The sequence below is a fragment of the Heterocephalus glaber genome, unplaced genomic scaffold (genome assembly GCF_053883595.1).
Source record: "Heterocephalus glaber isolate CG9 unplaced genomic scaffold, H.glaber_assembly_v1.0 deba00000071, whole genome shotgun sequence".
Taxonomy (NCBI): domain Eukaryota; kingdom Metazoa; phylum Chordata; class Mammalia; order Rodentia; family Bathyergidae; genus Heterocephalus; species Heterocephalus glaber.
In genome coordinates, this window is record NW_028258137.1 from 28,163,429 (window position 1) to 28,176,682 (window position 13,254).

General features: G+C 57.3%; 1 protein-coding gene across 2 annotated transcripts; it reads left to right on the forward strand.

Moving 5' to 3' along the window:
* The first annotated feature begins 232 nt into the window (after positions 1-232).
* On the forward strand, positions 233-13,135 carry Dok4 (docking protein 4). 2 transcript variants are annotated; one of them, XM_087206098.1, is made up of 10 exons: positions 257-372; positions 4,708-4,871; positions 5,439-5,701; positions 9,177-9,284; positions 9,435-9,549; positions 9,823-9,942; positions 10,038-10,227; positions 10,974-11,112; positions 11,435-11,558; positions 11,663-13,135. In XM_087206098.1, the coding sequence occupies exons 3-10, from the start codon at positions 5,636-5,638 to the stop codon at positions 11,779-11,781; spliced, it is 981 nt and encodes a 326-aa protein (XP_087062224.1). In that variant the 5' UTR covers positions 257-372; positions 4,708-4,871; positions 5,439-5,635; the 3' UTR covers positions 11,782-13,135. The 2 variants fall into 2 exon arrangements, with proteins under 2 accessions (XP_004843219.1, XP_087062224.1); XM_004843162.3 differs by lacking the exon at positions 4,708-4,871 and having other exon boundaries at positions 233-372.
* The last annotated feature ends 119 nt before the right edge of the window (positions 13,136-13,254 follow it).

The following is a 13,254-nucleotide window of genomic DNA, read 5'->3' on the forward strand; positions in this document are numbered from 1 at the left end:
GCAGAAGTTGGGTGAGGGGGCTGGGGGCTGATCTGGGGTTCAGCATTCAGGGGCTGAGAGGCAATGTGAGATTGGGGTTTGGGGCCCAGAGAGGAGTGGTGGGGCTGGCCCAGCGCGTGTCCCGCGGCTCGGAGGAATACGGCGGGGGCGGGGCGGGACGGGGAGGGGACCAGAGGAGGCTGTGGCCCGCCGAGTCCCAGCCCGACGCGATCCGGAGCCCGGCGGCCGCGCCTCCCGCGCCGTCCCCGCCCGCCCGGAGCCCAGCGCCCGGGGCCGCCGCCCTCCGCCCCCGCCGGCCGCGCTGTGACACGGGCATGAGCCTGTCCCGCGGCCCCGTCGAGCCAGAGCCCGGGCCCGGGCCTCGGCGCCCAGGTAAATGGGGGGTGGTGGAGAGGGGGACCTAGGCCGCGCTGAGCCTGCGGGACCCTCGGCTCTCCCACCCTAGGGCACCCTCGGGCACCTCCTGAACCTTAGGACTCCGACCCCAAAACCTTCCTACTTGGGGGGGGGGGGCGGACTGGAAGACGCGACCCCCGAGCTAGCGCCCGGCCAGGAAACTATCCGTGAGCTGACCCCACCCCCAGCTCCCCTCTCTGGGGAGCCCAGGTTGGGCTCTGACCCCAGCTGCACTCACAGGTACCCATCAGAGAAACCCAGACCCTGCCCCCTCCCAGGCCTACCCTCCCGAAGGGCCCCCACCTCCCGGTTTCCTGCTTCCCGTGGCCTCCAGTTCCTACAGATTATTTTCCCTAGTCCTGCTGGCCCCAGTGCCCACCTCACCTGCAGATGGGGTTTCCTAACCACTGCTTATACTCATGGTCAGGTGCCTCCTGCCCTTGAACCTTTCTCCTTGGCCTGAAGGTCCTGCCCCCCCAATCCCAGCCCCCACCCCCGCTTTGGCTCCATTTAAATGCTTTCTGTCACTGATAAAGGAGCTTGAGCCAAGGCTGGGCACCTAAGTGATGTGGGCAGAGCAGGGGCTGGGGCAGAACAGTCGCCAGGCACTGGGAGGGAGGACTTGGGTGTGCGGTCAGATAATGCAGGGCAGTGGGGTGCTGGGCACCAGCTCTAGCTTGCTCGCTGTACAGTGGTTAGGGTCTAGGCTTCGCGCACTTTCTTTCCTGGCCCTTCTCAGGGAGATGCTGCTCCAGTACAGGCCAAGCTGTTCCTGTCCCCCTTCTGGGATGTGTCCCAGGAACTGTGCCCCTCTCACTCCTTTGCTTGTATTTGTGCCTGAGTGCTGGTTACTTCTGGGCAGGGCAATGGGCTGGACATGACCTCAGCCAACAACCCCAGCTAAGGTGGGGCTGGCCAGGCCTACAAACAGTGCCAGCAGTTCACTGTCCCCCGAGGCAGCTTTAAACCAAACTGTGGGGTCTGGGCCCAGTTGGTTCTCTAACAACAACTCTGCTGCCCATGATAGTCAGCACTGGGACCCTGGGAGGTGGGAGCTAATTTTGGAAGCTGAGCTGGCGGCTGGATGGATGTTGGTGGGGGTGGGAGAAGGGATGAGGAGTACAATACAGAGTGAATCATTCATTCAGACCCCAAACATTGAGCACCTCCTTGGCATTAGGCAGTGTTCTAGGAGCTGGGACAGAACTGTAACCAGATAGAGGAGCCCTGGCCATCAGGGAGCTGACATTCTAGATGTCTCTTCATGACCAAGTAATAAATGCACAGTCGAGGAACAAGAAAATCCTGTAGTGATGTGTGTATGACAAAGGTAGTGACGCTAGATTATGTTAGAGAGCTATCAGGGCTCTTCTGGTCAGAGTGGCCAGAGTGGTCAAGGAAGGCCTCTAGGAGGAAGTGACCATTGAACTGAGACCTGAATGAAGTCTTGAGAACACGTGAGGGAATAGTGTTGTGCACTCTATAGGAGGAGTTTGGCATGTCACAGGGTGGGCAGGGGACCAGGAGAGAACAGATGGCGGTGGTACAGGGGCATAGCACCACTTTCCTCGTTAAGGGGCTGGAGACCATGCTGTTCAGATGAGCCTCCTTCCCTTCCTCTCTTCTCGGTTAGGTATTGGTCGGTCTCTGCCACCCACTTTGGCTGGGACCTGTTCAGGGTGGTGGCTCCTTATGGAGATTTGGAGATTTTTGGAGCACTCCTGTGGCCTGTAACAAGCCCATGGGGGAGGGAGGTCAGATCAGCAGGTGATGGGAAATGACCCTGGTGCTGGAGAGAATCCACCCCACTGATAGGATCTTTACTGTGGGGTGGAGACAGGCAGTCTACGTGATGGTGAGGAGGTGTGCAGGTAGGGCTGTCCCAACACTCTGATAAGATCCAGCTGGAGCTGCCAGGAGGGGAGGCCCAGCCAGCCAGGCAGCTCTGCCATTGGTTGCTGGCCTCAGTGCGTAGCGAGTAGTGTTTGTTCTGGAGCCAAAGCCTCCAGGCAGAATCCAGGGAGGGAGAGCTCAGAGTGGCTGCCCCACGGGGCAGGTGGACAGGCAGGGCCCTGCCTGGCCCTGCTGGGCACTTGAGACACCCCCTCTCCACCTCTCCCCATAGGCACCTGCCCTCCCCAGCCCCCAGCCTGGCTCTCTCTGTGAGGAGCTGGTGGTGGCCTGACCCAGGCCACTGACTCTAGAGGAGCAGCCACGTCAACGCCAGACTGGGACGAGGGATTGGGACCCTTGTGCCCCACACCAGAATCTTGAGAGGGGCTGCCGGACTCCCTGCTTTGCTATTCTGGGGGCTCCCAGTTCATGTATCTCACAACCTGTGCTGGGGAGGGGCCCTTTCAGAATAGTGGGCCCTCCCTGCCCAGGCCTGAGAAAGGCTAGTGGTGATGGCTCAGCAGTGATGCGGACGGCCCCAGGGTGGGCAGGACAGGAGCTGCCTCAGCTGCCCCCTACTTCTTGAAACCTGTTGGGTCTTAACAGGGGGATCTTGGGGCCCCCTCTGTTGCTTAACACAGTGCAGTTCTTTTGGGGGATGGCCCGGCTCCAGGACCCCATTGCCTGTCAGATCTGTGGGTCCACCCTTTGTCTCTTCCTATACTCCCTGCTGACCTTCCCAACTGCTCTTTGCCATAGCACTTTGGGGCCCAGATTGGAGGGTGCTCTTGCAAACCTCATTAGAGACTGAGTGTGGCCCCTGGAACTCGGGGCCAGAGTAAGCTGCCAGGACGTTGCCCCCCAGGCTTCCCTGTGAAGGTTGCTCTTACTGCAGGTTTATTCCCATAGGACTTCTTCTAGGACCTGAGGTATGGGCGGGGATGTGGGCCTAGGGACAGACACAGCAGGAGCATGCTGAGTTTGATGACCACTGTCCCTCCCAGGCTGCCACTGGGAGCAACATTGGGCAGGTAGAAGGCGGCCTGAGGGTGATTTCACAGTCAAGGCTTGGCAGCAGCTCTTGGAACCAAACCAAACCAACAAACAAACAAAAACAGCTCTGAGTTTTCAAGGCAGAAGTTCTGGGTTGAGTGTGAGTGGGCAGTTAGATACCTCTTGGATTCATTTCCTCTTTTAAAGTAGCTAGATTTATCCTTTAAAAAAAATTAGTGGGGAAACGGTGCGAAAAAGTTAACTGGGTTGCCCATGACAACATGGCCAGCTGGGTCACAATCCTGGTTGTACCATATCCTGGGCACTCTGGATGAATGAGGGGTCTGGGGGCTTCTTCTAGGTGTGTTGAGAAAGGGGCCTTCGTGCTGGACCCACAGCCGTGGCCACCTTAGCGGGGACACTGTGGTGCTGGTCCTTGCTCTGGGGACAAGGTAGCCTCAGAGCCAGGCAGTGGAGACAGAGCTAGGAGCATTGATGCTCTTCTGACTACCAGAGCCCAGGTGAGTCAGGGCCCATGGGGACCGGACTTTCCAGGAGGAAAGCAGAGCTGCTGGGCGTGGGAGGGCCTGGGACCCCTGGAAACTGGGATACAGGAAGTGAGTGGGCAGAAGGGACGCTGGCAGGGCTTTCAGGGTGTGCATGACATGGGGGAACACCACCACCCTCTGCCCTTCCCCTTGTTTGTACGTGCCCACTGCGGTGTCCCATCTGTTCCTTGTTAGAGACTCAACAGACAGGCCTCCAGAAGATTAATTAATGCCAAGCTGCTGCAGCGTGCTTGCTCTGGGGCCCCATCCTGGCAGCATAGATACTCAGCTGATCCCCGGAGTGCTACTGAATTCCCACCCAGTGATTCTGAAAACACGGAGCCATGTTGTTGGTATGCCCCTGCCGCTGAGGCTTAATGGCAGAGAAGGCTTAGGTGGTAGCAGACAGTTGGAGGTGGCTGCAAGATGATGTTCTGTATCACCCATCCTGGAACGTCTCATTCATTCCTGGCTGTGCCCTGGACTTGCTGTGTGACCTTATTCTGGTGGCTTACCCTCTCTGGGCAACTTTCTTTTCTTATCTGTAAAATGAGGTTGGTAGACTGGGTCATTGCCAGAATTCCTATGAGTTTCTGTCTCTTGATTTGTCTGATTGAAAGTCTCCCTGTTGGTACCCCCATTTCCTATTCCATGTTGAGCTCTGCTTGGCACCCATACTGTGGTCTGCATCATCTGGGCTGGGCCCTGGGCCCAGGCTGCTTTTCCCTGTAATTAACTTCTGCCCATGCTCAGAACATGAAGGCAGTGGCTGGCCAGAGCCGACCTTGTGGCCTGTTGGGACCCAGCCCTACCCTTAGGTTGGCCCAGACTTCCCAAGGCCAGGGCCAGGGCCAGGCCGAAATGTCTGTTTCCACAGTAGCCACCTCCAGCCGGCCCAGCACATTCCTCAGGCTTATCTAGGGGCCCTCCCTGCTGGACTCTGCCCTCCCACCCAGGAAACAGCACCCAGAGGAGCTGCCAGAGGGCTCCAGGGGCCACTCGAGCAGAACCTGAGTGGGCCTGGGGTGTTGGAGAGACCAGGTATAAGATGGGGTGGGGCAGGGGATCTGGGGTCTTCAGAGGCCAACAGGGCTAAGTGTGGGGTTTGCTCAGACACCAGACCCTGGGCCGTCTCCTGGGTCCCCCTCTCCATTTCCCCTATCCATGGCTTCTATACTCTGCAGGGGGTTTTGTGCTGGCAAATTGCCCTAGGGGCTGCCCCAAAGTTGTTCCAGGAGAGAGGGCCAGGGGCAGAGGAACTGAGGGACAGCAGCTCCCTGGTCCCCGGTCCCCAGCCCTGGGCTCCAGCCACCTCCCTTCCTCTGCCCCCACCTCCGAAGCAGGAGCGGGAGCTGGTCCTCCCAGGAAGGGGTTAACCGCCAGCCCCAGTCGTGAGGGAGGGGACTGGGCTGGACCATTTTCCTCGCTGCTGCCTCCACCTCGGTTTTCCTGAATGGTTCTGTCGCCCTGGGGTGGGGAGGGAAGGGAAGGAAGAAGGGCGGAGGGCGGGAGGGAGGAGTGTGGGAAGAGGAAGGAAAAAAGAGCGAGACAGTGAGAGGAAGAGAAAGATGTCACTGTCTCTAATCTCCCTGTCATCTGTGTTTCCAGCAAGCACCAGGCGAAGGAACTGTTAGAACAATGCTAAGGCGGGCGAGGTGAGGAGGAGCCCCCGACACGGACAGACTAGGACAGAGTGCATCTGGAACAGGTGATCAGAGGAGTCAGAGACAGAGGCCACCTGGGCATCCCTCCCCTGCCTCAGCCCATCCCGGCGCCCCGCCCCAAGACAAGACAGTGGGGCAACCATGGCGACCAATTTCAATGACATCGTCAAGCAGGGCTATGTGAAGATGAAGAGCAGGAAGCTTGGGGTGAGTGATTGTCGCTGGGGCCCTGCTGAGGGTCCGGTCTGGAGGCATGGTGTGTGGTTTGTGCTTTCTGACGGTGGATTGGCATCGTGTGTTTGTGGTCTCCAGTCTTCTCACCGTGGGCCACCTGGCATGTGCCAGCCGGGCTCTGCCTGCTGTAGCCCCCACCCAGCAGGGCTGGCTGGCTGGCATCCCAGCTGCTGGGCCAGCGGTGTGGCTGAGGGGCAGCGCTCCGCTGCTATTGTTGAAGTTGTCGCCACAGCAGCAGCGGGAGCAGCTGGAGACACTGGGCTGTCTGAGCTGAAACTGGCACCTCCACTTCCCCACTTCCCCGGGCCTCTTGCTTCTCTTTCCTCACCTCTCCTGGCCTCTTTTCTTTAAAGTACCTCATCTTCCTGCTTCCCACTGCTTTCCGAGCATGCATATTTATCGTATTTTTCTTGTTGTGTTTGGTGTTAAAGAAATGTTTGAAAAAGAGAGACTGGTGGTGGGGAGGGGACGGGGCGCCAGGGGCCAAAGCCAATACTTACGTGTCTATAGATGAGAACTTCAGGCAGAGTTGCCCGTTTCTGTTTCTCTGGGACTGGCCACTGTGCTCCAAGTTGTTGGTGGGTGGCCCCATGCTTGGTTGGCCCTGGGCTGGGGCTTTGGGGGCTGCAGAGATGAGCTTCAGAGTACATTGTACCCCCAGCTGGAGAAGGTCCCCCAGAAGGCATGAGTATGCCCCAGGGACCCACTTAGCCATCGTGGTAGGGTGTCCAAGAGCTGCCTGTACTCCCTGCCCATCCTCCTTGTGCCTCCAGTGAGGGGGCTGGCAGTGCCCCCTCCCCAGCAGGGAGGAAAGAACTGGTGACCAGAATTGCCCAAGTTGTGCTTTATCCAGATTCCTAGCCTTCCTTTCTTCCCTCCCCCACTGCCTTGATGGGGTGGGAGTGGGATCAGACTGCTCAAGGCTTCTTGGCTCAGTCGGAGCTGGGTGGAAGACAAGGAGGGGAGACTCAGGGTTCTGATGCCTGGCTTCCCTTCTAGATACCAGGCAAGCAGGGCTGGCCTTGGAGAGAGGTGGATTTTGCTCCTCCTAGGGCCCCTGTGGGAGTGAATTGTGTCTGGGAAGGGGCCAGCATCTCACTGCTATCAGGTGAGCCATCCATCCAGCAAGGCAGAGCTGGTGGCGTGTTTGGAGTATTATGTGGACTTGATTTGTAGCCCAGGCTGGACCTAGCCTAGGGGAGACTGGGCCGTGGCAACCACCAGCCACTTTGCTCTTCCCCTGAGATAGAGATTCAGCCCACTGACTTGGAGCCCAGAACAAAGGCGGAGGCCAAGGCCCCAGTGGGGGGGACAGGGGGACTGGGACCCACTCCACCTTCCTATAGCCGATACCTAGCAAGTCCCCAGGGGCCTTTCCAGGGCAGAGCTTGACAGGAAGGCACTGGCCACAGGAGCAGCCACCTGGGGTCAGTATCAGAAGGAATCCTGGGGCCCTAAGTGGACAGGTGGGTACAGCCAAAAGGAGGGGCTAGGAGGTGGGGTGTGGCCAGGTCTAGTCTGGGGTTCACTCCCACCCAGGGGATCCACCTGCCCACGGCAGACTCAAGCCTTGCTTCCCATGATGTGAGGGGCTGCTGTGCTTGTCTCGGGCCTGAGGTGGAGGAGGGGCTGCACAGATGGGAGCCCACCCTCCTACCTGGCAGGCCTCCCTCCCTGGCAGAGCTGTGGCAGAGAGCTTCTGAAGCACTGATCAAAGCCCTAGAAGTGGGAAGGAGGGCTCTTGAGCACGTGGCTCCCTGGCTGTGTGAGTGTGTACATTGTAACCAGGCAACTGGGGTCCTCAGGCCCCCAGGCTCCTGCCCCTGCCACTGCAGTCTGCTTGGGACCCAACCTGCACCGTGTGTATCTGGGTCAGCAGCACGCACTGATCCATCCATTCACTGTCCCTTCTTATGCTCATTCATGTGTTCAGCAGAGCTCTGTAACGAGGCTACGAGATTCGAATGAGCAATCTGTGAATTTGCCTTAGGACCTTGACTTAGGGGTGCTCTGCAGCTCAGAGCTGGGGGTTTCTGTGGCCTAGGTGGACTGGCCAGGGGCCAAGCTGTGGTCAGGGGTGCAGGGGAGACATGGGGGCCCTAGACCAGAGCCAGGAATAGTCTGGTTCTGTGGGGCTTCATGAGATGGGGACAGTCTAGGTCCATGGCACCCTGTGACCCTGCCTGCCATGGACCTGGTACACCATGGCAGATTAGGGCTGAGAAGGGGCAGCGTTTTGGTGACCTCCAGGTCCCCTTGCCTCCTCTGCTCTGCTCTGGGCAACCCCTCAGGCTTCTCTTTTTTGCGGTGAGTGGCACTGGGGATACCCAGGGCAGGGCCTGCCACGCTTTGGAGCCATATGAGTGGGTGAACCACAGTCCTAGGCTGGACTGGAAAAGAGCCTGTGGCAGGAGGGTTGGACCCTGGGAAGAGGAGGCAGAACATTAGCTTAGGTGTGTGGCTTAGGCCACCCCTTAAAGTGCTTCATAGGCCAGTTTGAACCTTTAACCCTAGGGAATGGTCAGCCCTCTCTCCTTACCCCTAAAAGTGTTCAAGAAGCTCTAGAGAATGAAGGTGGTTGAATGCATGGGGTGTTGACAGTGGTTGGGACAAGAAGGAATGGCTAGAGGGCGCCGAGGCTCTTAGCTCTTCCTTTTTATCTCTGAGGACCTCTGGTGTCCCTATGGGAACAGGGCGGTTACCCTGGCCTCTTATGCTCTGGAGTTGGCAAGAGGATAAAAGAGAAGGGAAAACATTTGGGGACAAGAGTGGTGTTACCAAGAATTTTGTGTGGTATGGAAAACAAGACTACAATGACCACAGGGTGGCTGCGGGCCAGGGTCCCTCTACTCCCTGTCCATTAAAAACTCTCTATGTGGCAGCTGCTGGTTCTGGAGCCCCAGCCAGAACAGCCAGTGCAGTGGGCTGTACATGTTGGCTCTGGATCATGACAGCCTGCTTTAAGTATCAGCTCCTCATTTGCGAGCTGTTACTTAACTTTCTGTGCTTCACTTTCCCCATCTATAAAATGGGGACAATAATAGAATTGGCCTCTGGAAAGAGCCCAGGATCAGAGTGCTAATCCAGAAAATGAGGACATGAAGCCCTTGAACAGACTTTCGGAGGCAACCCAGTATGACTGCCTTCATTGGGGAAGGCAGGGGGAGGGGACTGCTCCCCCAACGCAATGTTACACTGACTTGTCTCCAGGTAGTTTTCTCCTGGCAGGGGCTCCAGGGAGGGCTGTGTGGCACTGCCTCCTGTGGCAAGCAGGGATAACTGCATGGCTACCTGGCGAGGTGGGAGGGTCCAGGAGGCCTGATCCCCTATTGTCTTTTTTTTGGTTTTTTTGGTACCAGGGATCGAATTCGGGACCTTGCGCTTTAGAGGCAGGTGCCAGAACCATTTAAATCCCCGGTCCCTGATGCCCTGTCATCTTGATCCACAGATCTACCGGAGGTGCTGGCTGGTATTCCGGAAGTCCTCCAGCAAGGGGCCCCAGCGGCTAGAGAAGTACCCGGATGAGAAGTCCGTGTGCCTCCGAGGCTGCCCCAAGGTTAGGGGATCTGGGCCCTAGCTTCCCCATTCTTTGAGCAAAGATGATTTGCTGAATCCTGAGGTCCAAGAGTACCTCCTGGGGGTGGCAGAGTTCTGGGGAGGCAAAGTTGCACCAGCCAGGCTTAGTCCCTTGTGGATGCCACCCCAGGTGACTGAGATCAGCAATGTCAAGTGTGTCACGCGGCTCCCCAAGGAGACCAAGCGGCAGGCTGTGGCCATCATATTCACCGATGACTCTGCACGTACTTTCACCTGTGACTCAGGTGAGGCCTTGGTCGGGGCTGCTGCCTCTATGTGGTCTCCCTGTCCTGGTCACGGTCAATGGCCCAGCCAGGAGGAGGCAGAGCAGGGCTGGCCCCGGCCGGGGAGGGTGATGTGGGGTGCCCTTGAAGGAGCTGCCCCAGACTGAGAAGGGCGGGCAAGCAGCATGGCCTTGCCCTCCCTGCCTTACGTGGTGGGATTCCTTGGGCTGAGGTAGATGGGAAGCCTCCTGGCTACCCTGAGCCAGCAGGAAGATGAGGAACCATTTTCTCCAGAGCTGGAGGCGGAAGAGTGGTACAAGACACTGTCTGTGGAATGTCTGGGATCACGGCTCAACGACATCAGTTTGGGAGAGCCCGACCTCCTGGCACCCGGTGTGCAGTGTGAGCAGACAGGTGAGGTCTGGCCCTGCTCCTGGGTCAGGGAAGCGAGGGGAATCAGGGGTCCCCCTCTCTGCTGCCCCATGCCCACCTGTCCCCTCCTGCTCCAGATCGCTTCAATGTCTTCCTGCTGCCCTGTCCCAACCTGGACGTGTATGGCGAGTGCAAGCTGCAGATCACCCACGAGAACATCTACCTCTGGGACATACACAACCCCCGTGTCAAGCTCGTCTCGTGGCCCCTCTGCTCCTTGCGCCGCTATGGCCGGGACGCCACTCGCTTTACCTTTGAGGCAGGCCGGTAAGACCCTCTTGCCTCCCCAGCTCGTCCCTGGTCATGCACTCTGTCAGGCATAGTGCTAGTTCAGAGTTAGCAGTATAGCAATCTGAAGAGGATGACGTTTCTAGTTTTACAGAGGAAGAAATCAAGGCTCAAAGTAATTTGCCCTGGGCAGCCCAATCAAGTAATGCTGTTTACCAAAGGGCTAACGGCTCAAATCAGGTGCTGGCACTGGGGGATAATGAAAGTACTGAGAAAGTTATGGCAAGGATGGTTCCTGGCTGGAACTTGAGTACTCTGTAAACTGGGCATGATGATGCATGCCTGTAATCCCAGCACTCAGAGGCTGAGGCAGGAGGATTGCTGCAAGTTCGAGGCCAGCCTGAACTACTTAAGTGCGTTCAAGGCCAGCCTGAACTGCATCGTGAGACCCAGAAATCTCTCTAATCCTCTGTACAATCTTGGTTGAGTTACTCAGTTTCTATATGCTTTGGTTTTCTCATCTATAAAATGGCTTGAGGAAACATAACAAGGGATTTGTTAATTATGTGGAGACCAGAGGGTGGTGGTGGTGGGTTAATTCTTGTGAAGCATGTTGAGCTCTGCCAGGCTCATGGAAGCACTCAGCGCATGTGCACTGGTGGTCAGGCTCCCAGCCACAGCCCTGCCTGTGCCCCAGGAGGCCTGGGTGCAGGACAGCCTGGCCAGGCACATGCAGTGTGGTGGGGTCCCCATCACCTTGCCCTCCTTGCTACCTGTGTCCTCAGGATGTGTGATGCTGGGGAAGGGCTCTACACCTTTCAGACACAGGAAGGGGAACAGATTTACCAGCGGGTCCACAGTGCCACCCTGGCCATCGCTGAGCAGCACAAGCGGGTCCTGCTGGAGATGGAGAAGAACGTGAGGGTGAGGCCAGTGGACACAAGTCCAGGGTCCAGGGTGGGCAGGCCTGAGTGCCTGGGGCCTCCCAGCCAAGTCTCTAGCCAGCGTGTACAAGGTGGGGGGAAGGCAGGCTTTTTATTGGGGTGGGGACGGGGGAGACACAGTCTTGTTCTGTAGCCCAGGCTGATCTCAAACTCAGAATCCTGCCTCAGCCTCCCAATTTCTGGGACTAACAGGTGTGTGCCACCATGCCAGACTAAGGCAGGCAGTCCTGAGCTAGTGCTCAGGGTCAGTGTCAGCCACTACCCCTAGAGCTAATGGGAAGGACTCCTTCTCTGCCCCACAGCTGCTGAACAAGGGCACTGAGCATTACTCCTATCCCTGCACACCCACTACCATGCTACCCCGCAGTGCCTACTGGCACCACATCACAGGTTCCCAGAACATTGCTGAAGCCTCCAGCTATGCCGGTGAGTCACTGCTCTGCCTCACACCCACGGAGGACCAGGCCTACTGGGCAGGGGTCTTTTGATGTGGATCTGACTTGAGCCCCAATCACCTTCTCTGCCTACAGGAGAGGGGTATGGGGCAGCCCAGGCCAGCTCAGAAACAGATCTCCTCAACAGATTCATCCTGCTAAAGCCAAAGCCCAGCCAGGGGGACAGCAGCGAGGCCAAGACCCCTTCCCAGTGACAGCAGGGCTGCTGGGCACCAATGACTGCTGGGGCCACCTGTTGCAGAACTGACTGCAGCATCCTATGGACAGCCTGAGGGGTGGGCTGTTGGTCAAGGGCCTGGAGAAAGGGAGCGAGGTGTTCCCTCCTTGCCCCCAGGGGTGTGGCTGGACCAAGGCAAAGAGCTGGCCACCCATCTGAGCATGTGAGGGGCTGAGCTACTGTGGGACTGTATACTGTTCATGATTTTAATATATATGGCTTATGACATACTCTATATACTGAGATTCCCCCCATCCCTCCTACCAACACATAACACATTTTTTAATCCCATGACCAAACCATGGTCACGGTCAAGGCAGATTTTGAGTATGAGGGCAGCTGTTTCCCTGCCCTCTGTTGTACAGCCCTCCTGCTGCCAGGACTTACCTGAGCTGCCAGGACTAGGGGAGGGGAACAATCAGAACTCGAGGCTGGCATGCTTGCGAGCTTTCCCCAAGCAGCCTAGGAGCCCAGACAGGAGGTGGCTTCTCAGTTCTCTGGGCCTGGAGTGACACAGGAAGGATCCGAACTTCCCCTGTGCCACTTGGCAACCTTGCACTTGGGAGTTCTAAGCAGAGGCGACATCTGGTTGATGCCTCAGGTGAAAATCTAGTTTAAAACGTACTTTCTGCACACCCTGCTTCCTGCTTAGCAGGATGTGAAGATGCCCTTGGGGTGGGGGGTGCCGTTACCTCAGCCAGGTGCAGGATGGGCCAGGTGGGAAGGCTGCGGCAGGACTGCTATGGGGAGCACCCCTGCTGCCCCCTCTCACTAACCAGGGGAGGATGCTGCCCCAGCAGAGGAGCCCCTCCACCCTGAGCCTGGCCACCCTATGCCAGAGCACTCAGAACCAAGACCTTCCCATTCCTGCTCTCCACATGGTGCTGAGGCTCCCTGCTGAAATGCAATTAAAGCAATTGATTTTCTAGTGCTGGTATTTATTGACTAACGTGCAGAAGGGCTATCTTTCTATTCACATCGAACCTTTGGTTGCGTGGGTTTTTGTTTATTGTTTTTTAATATTTTAGGGTTCTGATTTGTGGGAACAGACCTTCTTGTAAATAACCACTGTTCACATTTTGGCAGGATGATGACAAAGCAAGAGGCCCCTCCCAAAGGAGCCCTAGAGCCAGGGTGGTTGCACAGCCAGCTCAGCTCTGAATGTGACCCAGGGAATGATCACCCAGAGCAAGCTAGTGTGCTGGGGAGCTGGGGTCCAAAGGCCTTGGGGAGGGAGGCAGAGCTGGCTGGCTCAGCTAGTGGCACGATGACGCATGAAGGAGATTATGTTGTGCTCTTTATTGCCAAAAATAAAAACTTTTGAAAAGACAGCTATTGTTAATCAATATCCCTTCCTTTCTGTACTGATTTCTGCTTTTCTCCAGGCTGCCTAACCACCCTGAGTATGCTCCTACCTGGAGACAGTGCTAAGGAGCCAGGACCAGAACCT

Excerpts from the sequence above, each read along its gene's own strand:
- Dok4 (XM_004843162.3), top strand. The coding sequence starts at position 5,636 with ATGGCGACCAATTTCAATGACATCGTCAAGCAGGGCTATGTGAAGATG. Across the intron at positions 9,550-9,822 it reads TACTTTCACCTGTGACTCAG|AGCTGGAGGCGGAAGAGTGG; the intron begins GTGAGGCCTTGG and ends CATTTTCTCCAG. Across the intron at positions 11,559-11,662 it reads TGAAGCCTCCAGCTATGCCG|GAGAGGGGTATGGGGCAGCC; the intron begins GTGAGTCACTGC and ends CTCTGCCTACAG.